Genomic DNA, 19324 nt, shown 5'->3' with positions numbered 1-19324 from the left:
ATTGCATGCCTTAGCATGAATTTGTTCGTTTGAGAACTTATTAACAGCTTCTTCATCATGAAGAAGAGCCAGGTAGAAAATATGAGGGAGCAAAAAAGTAAACCAAAGACGTGCTTTGGGTGCAAAGTACTTTAGCACTTCTCAGGGGGCATACTGGGAACGGGGAAATAAGTACAATCCTTGTGCATGGTGTTCGGAAATTACCGTTACAAACTTCTAGGACTTGCAGAGGAGAGTGAGCACATAACATTTTGAATAGGAACCTATGTCCGGAAACGTTCTACGACGATTTCAGTTCAGATGCTTAACTCACCCACTTCTGCTTGACGGAAATGCATTAAGCGTGACGTAGTATAATTATTAGGTACACTAACAATTCGAAAAGAAAATAACGAAACATCCATTTATGGCTTGGGCACATTTGTTTCTATTAACACTTAAACATTATGTGTTCACATTATTCCAGAGCAAAAAAGAACCCAACATACTGTACGTACAGAACAGTACTGATGTATTACAACAACGGCGACCACCAACGTTGTTTACAGAACAGACATCGTATCTACAAGCATGTTCTGGTACATACTCTCCATCCCACCTGATGTCTCTTCAGTTTCTAGTGCAGTGTCCAGAACTCGTGTCAGCAGATCTTCCCCTATCTCTATAGGAGTCTCGTAAATTAAACTTTGCTTACGACGCCACAAGAAGTAGTCCATAGGAGTTAAATCCGGCGATCTCCGCGGCCACGCCGTTGGATCACCTCGGCCTATCCATCTTTCACGATATCGTCTGTTGAGATGTCTCCGGGCCGAACGTGAGAAGTGAGGGGATGCACAATCATGCTGGAACCACATTTCATTACGGATATTCAGTGGCACAGCTTCAAAGAACGGGTCCAGCACGTTTTGTAGGAAGATCAACTATGCACGACTAGTTAGCTTGAGTAGATGAAACAAAACCGTCGTAGAACGGAAACGGTGCGTTACCGGACATGGATTCCTATTCAAAATATTACGTACTCCTCCCCTCTACAAGTCCTAAAGGTTTGTAACGCGATTTTTCGACCATCCTGTATTTTCCTCAAGAATCCGCCGCGAGTGGGACAAACTTACATTTCAAGTACAGAACGCATGCTGGAGGCGATGAAAAGTCGCTCTGAACCTTGATGTAAGATAAAAACGGTCAAGCATATTGTGAAATGATTTGTTCAAAAGTAAGAAACAAAATAGAACAGAGAAACACTTGACGCGCCTTTGACGTTCCAGGGAATCGTGTACAGCTGCTGAGATGCTCGCAGATTAGTGACGTAAGGAGATCACTCAGTGAAACTCCACCACGTAAATGTCCTCTAGTACTATTTAAAATTCTAAGACTGTAAGTCAAACATTGAACTTTAAATTCTCAAATGGTTCAAATGGCTCTGAGCACTATGGGACTCAACTGCTGAGGTCACTAGTCCCCTAGAACTTAGAACTAGTTAAACCTAACTAACCTAAGGACATCACAAACATCCATGCCCGAGGCAGGATTCGAACCTGCGACCGTAGCGGTCTTGCGGTTCCAGACTGCAGCGCCTTTAACCGCACGGCCACTTCGGCCGGCTTAAATTTTCAATCGGCACCTCAATTGCCGTACATGATCGAAAGGCGCGCCAAATATTTCTCTAACTTGTTTTCTTTCTTACCTTTAAACAAATCATTTCACATTATATTTGATCACTTTTTTTCAATTTTCCTCTTTTTTTCAATAACATATTTAAATTTGGGTCGGTATTCTACTATTATTAAGAGAATACTGATCAATAAAAAGTTAAACAGTTTCAGTTTATGCTGCGAATTGACATCTTTTGACGCTGCTACTGTTCATTAAATATTTCAATTTTCCCTCAGATCACGAAGTTTTCCCTAACTACACTGATTATTTTGAAGCAATTAAATACTTTTTTCAAAACTATACTTCACACTGGTCAGTTTGATACCCCTTTGCCGGCCTGAGTGGCCGAGCGGTTCTAGGCGCTTCAGTCTGGAACCGCGCGACTGCTACGATCGCAGGTTCGAATCCTGCCTCAGGCATGGATGTGTGTGATGTCCTTAGGTTAGTTAGGTTTAAGTAGTTCTCAGTTCTAGGGGACTGATGGCCTCAGAAGTTAAGTCCCATAGTGCTCAGAGCCATTTTGATACTCCGTTTGTCCATTCCGCACTCTTCGTTTCGCTATGAAAATTTGGCCAAATACCTTTGTGTAATATCTAGGAAGTCATGTTTTGGTTCCGCTCAAACATTTCACCAATATACAGGGTGAAAAGCATTTAAACCGACAAACTCTGGGAGGTTGTACGGGACATCAAAACAAATAGTTTTCCCTAATGTCACTTTTTCCTGTGAGGATTATTTAAACCGGTAGAGGCCGTATTACGCTCTTCAGTTGTTAGAGGCCGTATTACGAACTTCAGTTGTTAGAGGGCGTATTACGCTCCTCAGTTGTAGGCAACTGCTGTCCACCAGAGTAGTAGTGGATTGTCTGTGTTTACTAATGGAGCGATACACCTGGAGTGTGTACACTGATATGGTTGGTGCGTACTACGTAGCGCACCGCAACAGACGAGCTGCACAGCGGTTTATCAACAACAATATCCTAATCGCCGTATCCCGCATCATACGACCTTTGCTGCTGTCTACCAACGTCTGCGTGAGACCGGGTTATTTTGCAGATTACCTGGACAGGGACGCCGTCGCACGGTAAGAACGCTGCAGTTTGAGGAAGCTGTCTTGCAGCATGTGGAGCGGTATCCTTCAATCAGCACTCGTGCAACTGCACGTAACATGGGGACGAATCAGACGAATGTAAGAACAGTCCTTCGAGAGCAATTGTTACGTCCATTTCACATACAGCGTGTCCACAACCTGGAACCAATTGATTATCCACCCAGTGCACAGTTTTCCCAGTGGTACCTGGAACAGTGTGAAATGCATCCTACATTTCCATCCTCTGTGTTGTTTACCGATGAAGCAACGTTCGGGCGTGATGGAGTCTTCAACATGCACAATTCGCATGTTTGGAGTGAGGATAACCCACATGCCACAGTTACTAGCGCTCATCAAGTGCGGTTCTTCGTTAATGTGTGGGTCGGTGTTGTTGGAGACTGTTTAATTGGGCCGTATCTGCTACCTAGGCCATTAAATGGCAGGCACTATTACAATTTTCTCGCCAGAGTATTGCCAGAATTGCTGGAAGACGTCCCGCTCCCTACAAGACAACGCATGTGGTTCCAACATGACCGGGCGCCGACACATTTCAGTCGTCGTGTGCGTCCATTCCTTGGCCGATGTTTCCCAGAAACGTGGATTGGCAGAGGTGGTCCTGTACCATGGCCTGCTCGATCCCCAGACATGTCCCCTCTGGACTTTTTGTGTGGGGAGAGATGTGCAACCTTGTTTACGCAACTCCTGTTGCATCAGAAGAGGATCTGGTTGCCTGGATAGTAGCAGCAGTAGCAGCAGGAACAATTCAGGGTACTCCTGTGGTTTTTGCCCGTGTCAGACAGAGCATGATCCGACGGTGTAACCTTTGTTTACGTGTCAATGGAGCCATTTTTGAAAATCTACTGTAATTGAAATTGGCTTGTGTTAAGGACTTGGAAGAGCAGTTTAACGGAATTGATAGTGTCTTGAAAGATGTTCATCTTATATCCTTATAAGATGAACATCAACAAAAGCAAAACGAGTATAATGGAATGTAGTCGAATTAAGTCGGGTGATGCTGACGGAATTAGATTAGGAAATGAGACACTTAAAATAGTAAAGGAGTTTTGCTATTTGGGGAGCAAAATAACTGATGATGGTAGAAGTAGAGAGGATATAAGATTTAGACTGGCAATGGCAAGGAAAGCGTTTCTGAAGAAGAAAAATTTGTTAACATCGAGTATAGATTTAAATGTCAGGAAGTCGTTTCTGAAAGTATTTGTATGGAGTGAAGCCACGTATGGAAGTGAAAGGTGGACGATAAATAGTTTAGACAATAAGATAATAGAAGCTTTCGAAACGTGGTGCTACAGAAGAATGCTGAAAATTAGATGGGTAGATCACATAACTAATGAGGAGGTATTGAATAGAATTGGGGAGAAGAGAAGTTTGTGGCACAACTTGACTAGAAGAAGGGATCGGTTGGTAGGACATGTTCTGAGGCATCAAGGGATCACCAACTTAGTATTGGAGGGCAGCGTGGAGGGCAAAAATCGTAGAGGGAGACCAAGAGATGAATACACTAAGCAGATTCAAAAGGATGTAGGTTACATTAGGTACTGGGAGATGAAGAAGCTTGCACAGGATAGAGTAGCATGGAGAGATGCATCAAACCAGTCTCAGGACTGAAGACCACAACAACAACAACAACAATGTGTTGTCTCTTGGTCATAAAAAATGGAAAAGTGTTTGTTGGTTTAATTAATTTGCCGCCAAAGAAATCTTCCTCTACCAGTTTAAATACTCCTCATAGGGAAAATGACATTAGGGAAAAATATTTGTTTTGATGTCCCCTAAAACATCCCGGAGTTTGTCAGTTTAAATACTTTTCACCCTGTAGTGCCTGCAAGGCGTCGGAAGGAGCAGTGGAATATAAAAGCCTCCATTCAGATTCCACAGTACGGGAAACGACATGTAGGCAAGCGATAGGCCACAGCAAGGGCAGTTAGTTTACTTATTCACGTTATGTTTGATTACAGCTCCTTGATTCTAACCCTGAGAGAATCATCACGCTTCTCGTGTTGAAGACGTCGGATCTCCTTTTGGACGAATGTTAAGGTAGTTCCAATCTCTGTCAGCGGGATGGCGTCCCCTCGTTGCGTTGTGTTTCTGGGATACTGACCTTTCCGTCTAGCGTGGCGGAGGGCGGCAGCCCGTTGCCGATGTACTCCACATTGTTGGCCTGGCTGTCGTAGTTGGACTGCGCGTCAGCCAGCTGCACCGCCAGCACCAGCGCCACAGCACACACCACTCGAGACATCTGCAACACACGCACAAGCACACCTGTAGTAACAGCCTTTAGTCCTATCGCAGACACTGCAATATCGAGAAACGGTACTAAAAAACTAGATTAGAATGAGGACTATGACACAAAAAGAGATTTCACAGTATTGTGAAAACAGTGACATCCACGAACTGAGTAATTAAGCATCCATCACACTCCAGTGTGTGAATGTACTCTCTGTAATTCACTGGAAATTTGGCAACTTTCTGCTTAGTATTACGCCTCAAAACTTCAATTCTCACACCTACACGCCTTTAATAACTTAAATGATTCCACTGTTACTTAAATCACTATTATGTGAATATTTAACGTCTGCCATCGGAATTCTAAGACTAATGATTATTTAACAGATGTCTTACATTCTACGAAGTTCACTGTATACTAGATACCTCGCTGATTTACGAGGGGCGTTCAATAAATAATGCTACACTTTTTTTTCTGCAAGCAGGTTGTTTTTAATCCGGATTCCAGTACACCACACTATTCCCCACTCTTTCGGCTCCAAAATCCTATTTTTCAATATAATCTTCGTTCAGTGTGACTCCCTTACGCCATTTTGTATTGTATTGTATTGTATGTTAACCGGGGACCTAGAAACGACGGAGAGGCTCCGTCTCCGCCGCAGCCGCAGTGGTCCACTTCACCCCTCTGCCGCCCCACGCCGAACCACTCTTTCAGGGTTATTGTGCGGTTAGGCCCCCAGTTGATCCCCCCCCCCCTTCCCCCCCAAGGGAACGTCTCACACAAGACGAGTGTAACCCCTATGTTGGCGTGGTAGAGCAATGGTGGTGTACGCGTACGTGGAGAACTTGTTGGCGCAGCAATCGCCGACATAGTGTAGCTGAGGCGGGATAAGGGGAACCAGCCCGCATTCGTCGAGGCAAATGGAAAACCGCCTAAAAACCATCCATAAACTGGCCGGCTCACCGGACCTCGACAGAAGTCCGCCGGGCGGATACATGCCGGGAACCAGGCGCTCTTTCCCAATCCGGAAAGCCGTGAGTTAGACCGCACGGCTAACCGGGCAGGCTACGCCACCTTACTGGGATGGCATGTACGGTTGCGTGGTACTACTCTACTGGTTGACGTCGGAGCCAACCTTCGACCGTAGATACTGGTAGACTGGCCTTGCTGTGCAGAAGCTATAGGGCTGGTGTGGCTCCAACATAAACCACGTGACTGTTGGCAAAACGTGGCGGAATTTCAAATCAGCGGTCTGCCATCCTATGTTTGTATCGTATTGGCTGCCAAACGCTTCCAACAAAAATTACGTTTTTATTTTCGAAAAATTATGTCATAACTACATTTGACCTGGATTTGTTCACAGTACCATTTATAAAATCTAACAAATACATCGAACGCCCCTCTGGTGGGCAGCGGGACGAAATTACTATAAACTACCAATTAAAGTAAAATGTCGTTAAAATTCTTTTAAACAGTAAGAGTGGGCTCGTGTCAAAACTTTAAACATTGGATTCGCCGCGTTTTGAGCTCTAGTCACTTATAAAAGAAAATGGGATATGGGAATTATGTCAACTATAGGTACCAAAATTGTCGACTTTAGGAGCAGGTCCATTTTTGAGTATCATTTTTAGGTGCACTTCAAACGTTCAGTTCCTACTATTTTTACAAAAGTTTAAACTATCAGTTTAAAAAAAAATATTTTAGATGAAAGGTGAGACTTTGAAGTTTCAGAAAATGATTTTGGAGCCTACATTTATTTAATAGTACAGGGTGTCCGAAAAGTCTTTCCATGATTACATAAATTGATAACTCAGGCTAGAAGTAAGATACAAATATGAAACTGGTGTCTAATTGTTTACAAACTCTCATAGTTTTTTTCACACATCAGTAAACTTGCACTTCCATTCTTGCCCAATGACGGTACACGTCGATATGACTTTGCAGTCGAAATGCTATCACGTATTGAGGACGATGATGGTTATCTCAGACGAATTGCCTTTTGCGACGAAGCGACCTTTTTTGTCAGTGGAATAGTGAATCGCCATAATGTACGCATTTGGGGTTCACAACCCCCTGGCGAGGTCGTGGAGTGCACCAGAGGCAGTCCAAAGGTGAATATTTGGTGCGCGCTATTGCACGATCGAATTATCGGGCCATTCTTCTTCGCTGAGGCTACCATCACATCTACAATTAGACATCAATTTCATATTTGTATCTTACTTCTAGCCTGAGTTATCAATTTATGTAATCAGCGAAAGACTTTTCGGACACCCTGTATTAGAAGATAGAAAAAAATTCTCTCCATGTATCGACTATAGGTGCTCTTACCTTATTATAATTTCATTTGTATATACAAAAAGGCGCGTATGTGCAGATGGCTTAAAGTTTTTCCGTTTCGGGGCCTGTATCCAAAGCTGCCCTCGATTTTCATCCTTAGGGAACCTACGAGTAGGAACGAGAAACAGCTATACTTACTTCTGTAACCGAATTATCACAGATACTTTCCAAAATGTAATATGAGTCTGACTTTACAGGCATCACTTTAATTTACGCGATACTCTATTTCAAGTGTAAAAAACATATAAAAGTCACGTCAGCATATTTCAATAAACGTATCTGCACTATCATAGAAACACTTACACGTGAAATGTAATGCCATTTCCCCCGACAAAACGCTGAGTACAGCCATAAGCGCAACACGAAACAACCATGTTTTGCCAACATTCACGTGACTTTAGCCCAGAGATGTTGGAGCGACGAAAATGACGTCAGGGCCAGTCTATTATATTTATGGTCGAAGGAGCCAACGTCTCGCTGCATCAATAACCTCACGATCAGTCTCGTAACGCACAGGCGATTCCGTATAGATGATCCTTCGTTGCTCTTTACGGTCTTCTGTTAGGCGGCGAGGAACCCAGCGGGCACACACCGTTGAGTACCCCAACTGGTAGACTCGTGTGTCAGCACTACCAACAGAGACGGCCAGCTGAGCAGCGAGGTGATTGATTGCGATCCATTGATCACCTCGACTGTGTGTGTCCGCACGTTCCAGCATTGCAGGAGTCACAATTGTGTGCGTCCGACCGGCACGCAGGAGATCGGACAGGTTTGTGCGTCCTTGTTGCGATGACGACAGACGCGTCGCCCAACGACTCGCAGTGCTCTTGTTCACTGCCAGGCCGCCGTTGACATTCTGCAAGCGCCTACGAATATCTGCGATGCTTTGATTTTTCGCCAAAAGAAATTCAATGACAGCTCTGTGCTTTGGACGCACCTCCGTTACAGATGCCATTTTGAGGACTATGTGCAGTCATACAATGAAGGCTTTCACGACCGGATGGTACAGTTGTTGATAATTCTTCCGGGTTATATGGCCGTGGTCCATGGAATTCTTCTATTTCTAACGTTTCGTCCAATACTACATTGGACATCCTCAGAGGTATGGCTGGTCCTTCTGAGTCCTGCCGACTGACGAGTCGGGCGTCGGAGAGCGGCCTAAATACCGAGGAAAGTGGGCGTGGTCTAGCTTGCACATAGTAGCAGAGAGAAAACTAGTCAAAGATAAAATGTAACTATCGATAATAGTCCGTCATAGATAAAAATCACTTATCGATTCTGTAACGCCACTGTCCATATCTCGCTTAATTTCAAGGCCTCTTCTTTTCTATTAAAATTATCTTCATGTTTATAAATTCCAATAGCCTCCCTGTACAGTCGTGGATAATAGTTCGTGGTAGCACTTAAAACTGTAGTTTCAGAAAACTTAACTACATGGTCACCTGAGTGAAGTGCATGTTCCGCAACGGCCGATTTATCTATTTTTCCCCAGTCGGCAAAGACTTTTATGCTCCTTTACCCTCGTATTCACACTTCATTTCGTAGTACCAATATAGACCTTGCCACAAGTACATGGAATTTTATACACACCGCTAGATGATAATGGCGGCCTTCTATCTTTAACAGAACGAAGTACTTGTCCTATTTTTCTGGTAGGTTTGAATACCGGTTTCACTTTGTGCTTCAGTAAAATTTTGCCGATTCGATCTGTAACCTTACTAATGAAAGGTAAAGACACCGTGTTCTTCCATTGCTGTGTACCATCTTTGTCCTTTGGCCTGCTGTAATTAGGTCTTAAAACTCTATTAATTTCTTTGTTTGAGTACCCATTCTTTTCGAAGGCCTGTTTCAGATGATTCAGTTCCGTATCCAGATGTTCCGGCGTACAAATCCGTTTTGCCCTGTCCACTAAACTTTTGATTACACCTCTTTTTTGTTGTGGGTGATGATTGGAGTTCTTATGTAAGTGTCTATCAGTATGTGTGCTCTTCCGAAACACTTTATGTTTTAGACTGCCATCGGTCTGCCTCATGACTAACACATCGAGAAACGAAATAACCTGGTCTTTTTCCACTTCAATGGCAAACTTTGACTAGTTTTCTCTCTGCTACTATGTGCAAGCTAGACCACGCCCACTTTCCTCGGTATTTAGGCCGCTCTCCGACGCCCGACTCGTCAGTCGGCAGGACTCAGAAGGACCAGCCATACCTCTGAGGATGTCCAACGTAGTATTGGACGAAACGTTAGGAATAGAAGAATTCCATGGACCACGGCCATATAACCCGGAAGAATTATCAACAGTTATGTGTAGTGCCGCCACCCATCGGAACTTCATGAACCTATAGGGGCTGAAGTGGGAATATTCCACGGTGTCCACAACAAATTCTGCATTTTTCCGACCGGAATTGGCCGAGGAAAAAAAGTGTTGCCTTACTTATTGAACGCCCCACATATATCGTACATCAACTAATAAAACTCAACGATCTCCCTAAATTTTGGTCCGTCTTCCGATCTGTGCTGTGTCTTGAAAAATCTTCCAGAATATCCTTGCTTCTTGCTCCATTCTGCTGTTACAGCTGCACCACTACCGTTAGTTAGGATTTATTTATTTATTTATTTTTATTTATTTAGTTATTGTTCCGTGGGACCAAATTAAGGAGAAGTCTCCATGGTCATGGAACGAGTCAATACATGAAATTATAACACGATAGTAGAAACACATAAAATGAAATATAAGAAACATATTCAGGCGACAAGTCGTCAGTTTAAATAAAGAAAATCAACAACGTAACATTGGAATTTGCTTAATTTTTCAGCTCTTCCAGGAGCACCTCGGCAGAATAGAAGGAGTGAGCCATCACAAGCCACAAACTTATTTCATGAACTACATTATTTCATACTGTTTCAATATTACACACAAGATCCTTCACTACCAAGCTGGTGTCATCTGCAAACAGAAGTATTTTTGAATCACCTGTAATAATAGGAGGCATATCATTTATATAAATAAGGATGCTAAACTCGTTCTGAGAGGAACGGGATCAAAATCCGCTCCAGGCCAATCATTGTTGACTTTTTTTCTAAAGCACTCCAGCCAATAATAGCGATGATATCTTCACAGAGAAATAGCTGATTCCTTCCTACACCATTATCCAACTGAACTAGTGTTCTTCCCGTGTCTACTTCCTAGTTAAACTTCATCTGTCCTTTGACTGCAATAGCATCTTCCTTTACTAAGCATTTTGATATATACGCACACTTTACATTCTACCAGAATGACGGTATCTGTGTCTTCTGTTGATATGTTAGAAATCAATCAGCATAAAAAAAATATTTTCAGTCCACCGCTATGTCTTTTCGCATCTCTTTCCTTGCGTTGCCTGCCATCACGAATCTGCGTTGTTGTTATCCGGTCCGTTCGCCCCGATTACTGTAATCCGGATTCCTGGAGATTATATGTTCCAGCTAGCATTCCTACGTCATCGATTCAATCGCTAAACCTTAACTGAATTGAAAGGTGTTCCAAAACATGCCCAGCGTACCTTGCAATTTACTGCGAGTGATAATAATACGCTTTTTTCGGTGTTTATAATTTTATTATATGAGTCCTGGAAAGTTTTCTGTATAAGGCCACACTAAGGTGTCGAAGGCTCTGTATTTAATGAATTTACTGTCCTCGAATGTTAATTGCTAGAACTGTTTATTACAACGCTATAATGGACATGAGTGATTGTACTGCTTTGTGATCCTGGCTAGAACGCCTGATGCTGCAGGAAGTTTCAAAATATCTACGACAAACTTCAGGAATGATAAGTCCTATAGACGAAAGGTTCCTGTAAACACACGTCAAAGGAAGCGTTGTTACTAAATTGCACGTTAAATGGTTAGAGGGTATATAGTAGCCACATGACATGGAATGCTCGAAGTACCCCCATAAGCAGCAATGTAGCGTCAAAGCCGTCTGATGTTACCTGACTTTGTCGAACAGCTGAACGAGCGTTTTGGGTACACTGTTCCACGCCGTTTGTGTCATTAAAAAGAGTATCATAAGTCAAATGTTTGATGTGCCCGTGCAACTGAAAGTGCAATGTATTAAGGTCAGGAAACCAGACACGCCAGAGTACTGGACATCGACGCCGAGCTTCTGTCTTGAGTAAATGTCCAAAAAGCAATGTCTATAGAAAGTAAAGTGCTCTGAGGCATGTAACATATGGTGGGTCGAACTACGAGGGTCATATTTCGCACTACTGCTCATAGTTTCTCCACCAAGAATGTCAGATATGCCAGTTCTTTCTGTCGTCCTAGAAGCATGCATTGGTTGATCAGGTGAGTGTGGATAATAGTTTGACGTTTCGTGACAACCACACCATGGGGATTAACACCTTCCCTTGTGTGAATGACATGTAAGATTATAAAGCAGTTTCATTCAGATACGGCATAGTCGGTGAATAAAACGGGCTACAAAAACGGTAGAAACGAAGTGGCCATGTGAAAGAACCCGTGCATGGAAAGCAGCCATGCTTCCTGTGCTCTTTGATATATATGAGTGTAGGACATGGTTTTATATTGTTCACCCCAGACATACGTGATCTACGAGCATTTCAATCTCTAATATATCCGGTTTTATTTCGTTTCTCTCGGTTGTTTTTTTTCTTCTTCCTTTTTTCTCTTTTTCTGAACTGTGTGATGACTAATCTCAATTTCTCTTAAGCAGATGGCGTTACGACACTGTCATTTTATTGCAGATGCTTCGTATAGTTTCTTAATGTTATACGTTTCAATGCCATTGCAGTAATCAGGGGGAATATTTTCATTAGCGACCCCTATCTGCCCAGTGTCATGGAGCCGTCGCCTTTTCTCGAAGTTGTAACGACCTTGGCGACTTAAGTTTCTCCGTCAGTATTTAGCGTGGTGTACCCTAAATGTAAGATCCCAAGTTGTTCTTTGCAAAATATTTTACAGTGGCTTCATTTTCCAGACGCCTAACTTGTGCATCCTCTCTCAACGCGCTCTGATAGAATTTTCTGACTTGCCGTATTCTTCTTTGCAAGGCATGTAATGAGCTACTTCAAGGTGTTTTCGTTCTCACAATTTTTTTTGCAGGTATTGCTTTTTTTGAGCATGCTATATTACTCTCGCTAGTTCAACAGCTTTAAGTGCACATCAAATCCTGTTCCTTGCACGGCTGGTAACCCCTGCTCGTAATACTTCCCAGTTAGGTTTCTTATACATGCGTTTTCCCTTGGATTCGCGTTCTCATACAGCGATTGTATCTCATACTTCCGGGACTATAAGGTTATGACCGCTCCTTGTGATGCAATCTGTTACTACCCATAATTTGATTTTTCCATCCTCGTATCTCTTCGGCAGCCTTAGATTTGTATCGCTCTCCAACTCAGTCATGTTTTGAGAGTTGGCTACGTTCCTCGCCTTGTTTATTTTTTGCAGATCAAATACATCTTCTGCAGTCAAGTGTCTTGCACGAAAAGGATGTCGCTTTGTTCTCGACTTGACTAACTCAGCACCATTCACACGCTACCAGCTACCTGTCTTGTTGAACGTACCCTACTCTTGCCCTCTCAGAGCTGTGTCATTGCCGCTGCACTTCGCATGTGGTGAACGTGAATAGACGACAGATGCCATCTGTGTATTACACATAGAGACATATTTGCTCTGTGTGATGTGTACAGTGGTACAATAGCCTTCACACCCAATGCATCATCGTAGTATCTTACGGAATAGATACAAGGTGGCACTTTTTGTGCAGCGCCTATGCTTCACTACCAACTTATTATGTTGAACATACGTTCGTAAGAATAATGGTTCTTCTGTTGATACTTGGAAACAACCACACCGCGACGATTATTGCAAAATGCTAAGAAACACCCTGTGTATTACTGAAATCAAAGAGCAATCAAAACTCTATCAAACCACAACTGCAATTCCTTGAGAGCGCATTAGAATTGTTTTAGAACGGTGAATTATAATAAATATTATGTTCGTAGATAAACATAATCGACCGTAAAGTTTGATACATTGATTGATGGTTTACATTAATCTGTAGCTTCCTTGGAATCTGTTGTGCCGGCCGGTGTGGCCGTGCGGTTCTAGGCGCTTCAGTCTGGAACCGTGTGACCGCTACGGTCGCAGGTTCGAATCCTGCCTCGGGCATGGATGTGTGTGATGTCCTTAGGTTAGTTAGGTTTAATTAGTTCTAAGTTCTAGGCGACTGATGACCTCAGAAGTTAAGTCGCATAGTGCTCAGAGCCATTTGAACCATTTGAATCTGTTGTGACACGGACAAAGGCTTAGAAAAAAACCTTGGTGCTGGAGCACGCCCCCGCGGCAGTTGTCATCTTCAGTAAAGCTTTTCCTGATTTGTGACCACGCCGTCATGTTGTTTTATAGAGCAACGTTACGATCACTGTTAAAAACGGCTTCCATCAGAATGGTACATATTTCTTCTGGTCTATTTTAACTAGTGGTATTCATCCTGTTAACACTATATATTTCCTGAACATGGCACTATTCCATCGGTAAACAAGACGCCCTGACTAACGCCACTTACAACAGGAGGCGAAATGTGAATCAGTAAAACATCACGATGACGCAATCACATCCCAATATACCTAGAAACGTTTTATTAATGATGAAAAAGCTAGTTTAAAACAGACGTTTCCAACAAACTATTTTTATTGCACTGGGAATGTTCAAATGTGTGTGAATTACTAAGGGACCATTCGTGGGCATGAATGCTTATGCTACTGACCTGTGAAAATTAAAATCATTGAATTGCAAAAAATAATCAAACATGATTGGAGGCAGGAAACAAGCTCAGATATGACAAACCGAGCGAAGTTGGACTCGCAGATCGAGTCAGATATGCAAAGAACTTGGCAGTATGAACCCACTTATCAGAATGACGTTGCATCTTCTCCGGCCTTGGTGCACGCACTGATTCGATTGGGAACGGTGTCATAAGGCCGCTGTTTCCTTTCCTGAGGCGCACGACTGTTATAAATAGTTCAAATGTTCAAATGTGTATGAAATCTTATGGGACTTAGCTGCTAAGGTCATCAGTCCCTAAGCTTACACACTACTTAACCTAAATTATCCTAAGGACAAACACACACACCCATGCCCAAGGGAGGACTCGAACCTCCTCCGGGATCAGATGCACAGTCCATGGATGCAGCGCCTTATGACTAGTCCTTGATACTTTGGATACAGCCTCTGGCATTAAATTCACGTCGAGCTGGTCCCGCACATGTTATATGTAGGACAGATCTGCGGATCTTGCCACGGGAGTACCTCAACATCATGTAGATAGCTCATAGAGACACGAGCCATGCGTGAAGGAGCATTATACCTTTGAAAAATTGCACCATGATACTATGGCATTGGAGGTTACACATGAGGATGCACGATGTCCGTGACGTACCGTTGTGCCGTCAGTCACTACTAGACGTGACCTGAAGCCATACCAAATGGGCCCCACACCATAACGCCAGGAGTAACACCGCTGTGCCTTTCTAAAACATTGGGAGAATGGAACCTGCCCCCAGATCGCTGTCATACTCGCCGACAATGGTCATCTGGGGTAGTGCAGAACTGCGATTCATCACTGGACACAATGCGATGTCACTGATCGGCAGTCCATGCTTCCCAGTCACGGCACCACACCAAACACAGGCAGCCTACGCATGGGACGGTAATTCCCCAATCCGCCTGTTACTAGTCTCCGAACAATGGTACAGGATAACACAGAATGATGTAGGAAGCTCATTACTTGTCCTCGGATGGCAGGCGCAGATGTGAAGGAGTTACGATGTGCTTGGTGCACTATACGGCGATCCTCCCATGTGGTGGTGGACTGGAACCTTGACGACGAGTATGGTTCAAATGGCTCTGAGCACTAGAACTTAGAACTAATTAAACCTAACTAACCTAAGGACATCACACACATCCATGCCCGAGGCAGGATTCGAACCTGCGACCGTAGCGGTCGCTCGGTTCCAGACTGTAGCGCCTAGAACCGCATGGCCGACGACGAGTATGCCAGCCCCCACATTCCCGGACAGTTCAACCCCGGACCACTGTCTTATTCGAATGTCGCACAAACATGAATATTGCACGATTCGACCAGCTGGCCAAATGGTGACCAACAAGGAAACCCCTCTCAAACTCACAAAAATGGTTCAAATGGCTCTGATCACTATGGGACGTAACTCAAACTCTGTCAGGTGCTGATAACGCTGTCTCACACATATGCACCATCTCAGTGACCTTCACAGCGATCACACATCTGTCGCTGTTCACGCCCCTTATTTACCGTACCAGAATTGGTAACAACACTAAACACGACCAACACTAATGCACTCTGGTGAGCGTTCTACCTGTCACAGAGAATTGCAACTGTAATAATGTACATCCCACCCGATGATGTATACGTTGTAAGTAGGCTGTTTAGGTTTTTATGTTGGTAACGCCACGTAGCGCTCTGTATGAAAATCACTGACTGTGCTGTGTGCAGTCTGTGGCTGGTTGGACTCATTGTTGGAGTATTCGCTTGTGCAGTGTTGGGCAGTTGGATGGGAACAGCACGTAGCGTTGCGCAGTTGGAGGTGAGCCGCCAGCTGTGGTGGATGTGGAGAGGATCTGGACGTGTGTCCGCCAGAAAAAGGAAATCTGTAAAGACGGTTGTCATTAACTGATAGATATATATGATGAATTTTGAACATTATTAAGGAAAATAAATTGTTTGTTCTCTATCAAAATCTTTCATTTGCTAACTATGCCTATCCGTAGTTAGTGCCTTCAGTAGTTAGAATCTTTTATTTAGCTGGCAGTATTGGCGTTCGCTGTATTGCAGTAGTTGGAGTAACGAAGATTTTTGTGCGGTAAGTGATTCATGAAAGGTATAGGTTATTGTTAGTCAGGGCCATTCTTTTGTAGGGATTATTGAAAGTCAGACTGCGTTGCGCTAAAAATATTGTGTGTCAGTTTAGTGATGATCAGAATAACTGAAGAGAGAAGTGTTTGAATACGTTCAGTTTTACTCAGCTGTCTTTGTATCAAATAACATAGAAGCTTACTAGCACAGTCATTCATAATTTTTCTAAGGGGACGTTTCAACGTGCACGAAGTTACATTGACTTCCTACCATGTCTTGCGGATGCTTCACTTTTTTATTATGCAGCGTACACTGTCACAAGCTGAAACACAAACTGGAAGAAGCACGTCATGGCATTTCGCAGACACTGTCTGTGCTGCACTTAGCGCCCCGCTCCGCATCGAAGTTGCAGAATTTAGTCGCAGGGGTAGTTTTCTCTTCATGTATTACGCCTACCGTTTCAGCACGTTGCGTGTTATGTAGTACCGGAGCCAGAGCTATTCACAGAAAACAGCGTTATGAGGCTGGAAAAGGAGAGACGGAAATCTAGGCCGCTTGAATACTGGCCGAAGGACGCGGTCGGCACGTTGGGAGTAACAGCTGAGCAGCTGTGCTACTGACTAGCGGTTCGTGACTCCCTTACCTCAGCGGCAGCACTTGCCAAGCCTGAGGAGCTACATACAGAACTACCAACGTGACACAACACTCCTACAGCTTGCCTTCGAAACTCGAGGTTAAGCGGTCGTGATTGGCGGCAGCCTCGGTTCTAATTACGTATCTAAAGAAGCGTGAACTACAGCAAGGTGCCGTACTCTCGCCAGAACCCTCACAGTACAGTACGGAGCACCTAATGCACTCGGTGAGAATGGCATAGACCATAGAAACGTGCAACAAGCCAGAAATACTGAAGTATTTCGTTAAACGCTGACGTGTCAGATTACTGAACCGGTCGTCAGAAAACTGGATACGTAACGGTAGCAACCAGATTCAAATACCGATACGCGAATTAGGATTTTGAATTTCGTGTTTTCCATAGATTTTTCCAGGCAGATGTCGGAATGGAATGGATCTTTCAGCTTCTCACTTTTCATTCTTTCTTCCGAGCAGGCAGTCAATAAAGTTAGGATTATATCTCACATTGCTGTGAGGAACACTGCACTGTGAACAAACAAGCTATCTGTGTTCATATTCGTTATGCTCACTTAAAGAAGTCTGCCAAAGAATATTTTTATGTTCTTGCTTTCTCGAGAGAAGAAAAGAAAGAAAATTATTTATTATTACACTTTATCGTAACCGTGAATAGCTATGATTATTCCCAGTGTGTGTCAAATAAAGTAAATACGGAATTCGAGAAGTTCCAACTGAGGACCGTTTAATCAGGTAGAGTATTAAAAGTATTAAAGATTTGTTTAATGAATTATTACGGCATTGGCGTCAGCGATGTAGAAAAATAACCGAAACCCAATGTGAGGATGTCTGGAAGACGTACATAAACACTCTATTTTTGGTCCCCTAAGGTGGCGTAGTGGTGAAGGAAGGAATATTAAGGTTCAATGACGAGGCCATTAGAGACGGAACGCAGGTTCGGATAGGAGGAGAATGGAGAAAGAAATCGGTCGAGTCCTTTTCAAAGTATATACGTGTTAATTCATTTCGGAAAACCTAAATCCAGCTGGCCTATGGAGGATTGTAACGGCCATCCATCCGAACGTGAATCCATTGTGTTACCCATTGCGCCACGTCGCTGGACAGTTGTGAAGATTCGCATTCTGGAAGCGTGGATTCCTGTCCCCAACCGGCCAATCTGTTTTGGATTTTCCACGGTTTCCTTATATCTCTTCATACGGCTTTCGGTATTGCTCTTTTAAAAAGCTCGCGGCCGAGTTAGGTTGCTTCTATGATTCTCTCGTGACCTCGACATCGACGGGGCGTTAAGCACTTATCTCAGTTCTTTCCTTTGATATTGTCCGTCAGAAATGAATGGTTGCAGTTTCATGCCTCGTCGACATAGCTATCATTAGATAGGGATTAATAGCGCAAGCTGTCAAGGATAAGTCAGTAAATCGACTGCGGTGTTGAAGGAAGGAAGAATCCATACAGACATTAATTTGAAGCGATTTAGGGAAACCACGAAAAGCATTAAGCTGAAAAACCGAACTGGTTCTGCTCCTCTTGAGTACGAGTGCAGTATCTTAGCCGCTGGGTCATCACGGTCAGAAGAATTCAATTCTTCTTCACTGGAAAATATCTTCTGCTGTTAAAACGAATCAGAAAGTAGAAACCCGAAAGTGTTCGATGTTGTACAAAAATCAGTTGTACCATCCACAAGACTATTGCAATCTAAGATGGAGGTTTTGAAGACTAACAAGTTACCTTCGCGAAAATGTTCTCTGCCATCGGATACCGCGTGACGCAAATTTTGGCTGTAATAGAGTCCTGCAGCTGCTTCGTGATATATGTTTTTAACTGTAGCTTGAATCTACGCAACCTCGTTAGCTGTCTTAAGGGAGGCTTATTGGTGTGAAAGCGCCTTGTCTTATGCAGCATTTCACAGCCGACTGATGCATTGTTGGAAACTATGTTTGTAATGTAATTGCAATCAAAAAGAACTCAGAAATGAACGACTCTCACAGAAAGGTCTTAAATAAGGCATTTGACAGTGTACGGGTCCAGTTCACCTAATTCAAACACTGCAAACGACAAACGCCCGTATCGGATTCACCCGTCCCGAGCTGCCTGAACCTCCGATAACAGTGCGAAATGGATACTTTACAAGACAGTGGTGGACTTCGTTTTTCGTCCTTGTCAAGCTGAGTTTGAATTTTGTATGTAATAATCTCGATGTATACGGGACGTTAATCTCGGAGCTTCATTCTAAGAGCAGTTCTAAGATCACAGGAGGCTTTATACTGAAAAACAAAGAGCACGACGAAAACGATTAAGTTGAGAAACGCTGTGAATAATGTTGACGTGGAAGGTACATTTAGCGTGGAAGAAAATGAAGTCATTAACGCTCATTACTCGCAGTACGATGCGATGTTTCAACGCTGAGGGGATAACTATTAATTTCACATTTAAGAAAATTGGCCATGACATCCGGAAATCTG

General features: G+C 43.4%; 1 protein-coding gene across 2 annotated transcripts in view; it reads right to left on the bottom strand.

Moving 5' to 3' along the window:
* The window catches only part of LOC124723128 (flocculation protein FLO11), a 196042-nt gene that overhangs the window by 26388 nt on the left and 150330 nt on the right, over positions 1-19324 (bottom strand). For both annotated transcript variants that reach the window (XM_047248315.1, XM_047248316.1), the window contains one exon: positions 4862-4999. In XM_047248315.1, the coding sequence (XP_047104271.1) occupies positions 4862-4999 (138 nt within the window). The remainder of the gene's footprint in view (positions 1-4861; positions 5000-19324) is intronic.

This window comes from Schistocerca piceifrons, chromosome X (assembly GCF_021461385.2).
Source record: "Schistocerca piceifrons isolate TAMUIC-IGC-003096 chromosome X, iqSchPice1.1, whole genome shotgun sequence".
In the NCBI taxonomy this organism is placed as follows: Eukaryota; Metazoa; Arthropoda; class Insecta; order Orthoptera; family Acrididae; genus Schistocerca; species Schistocerca piceifrons.
This window is presented reverse-complemented; position numbering and strand designations above follow the sequence as displayed.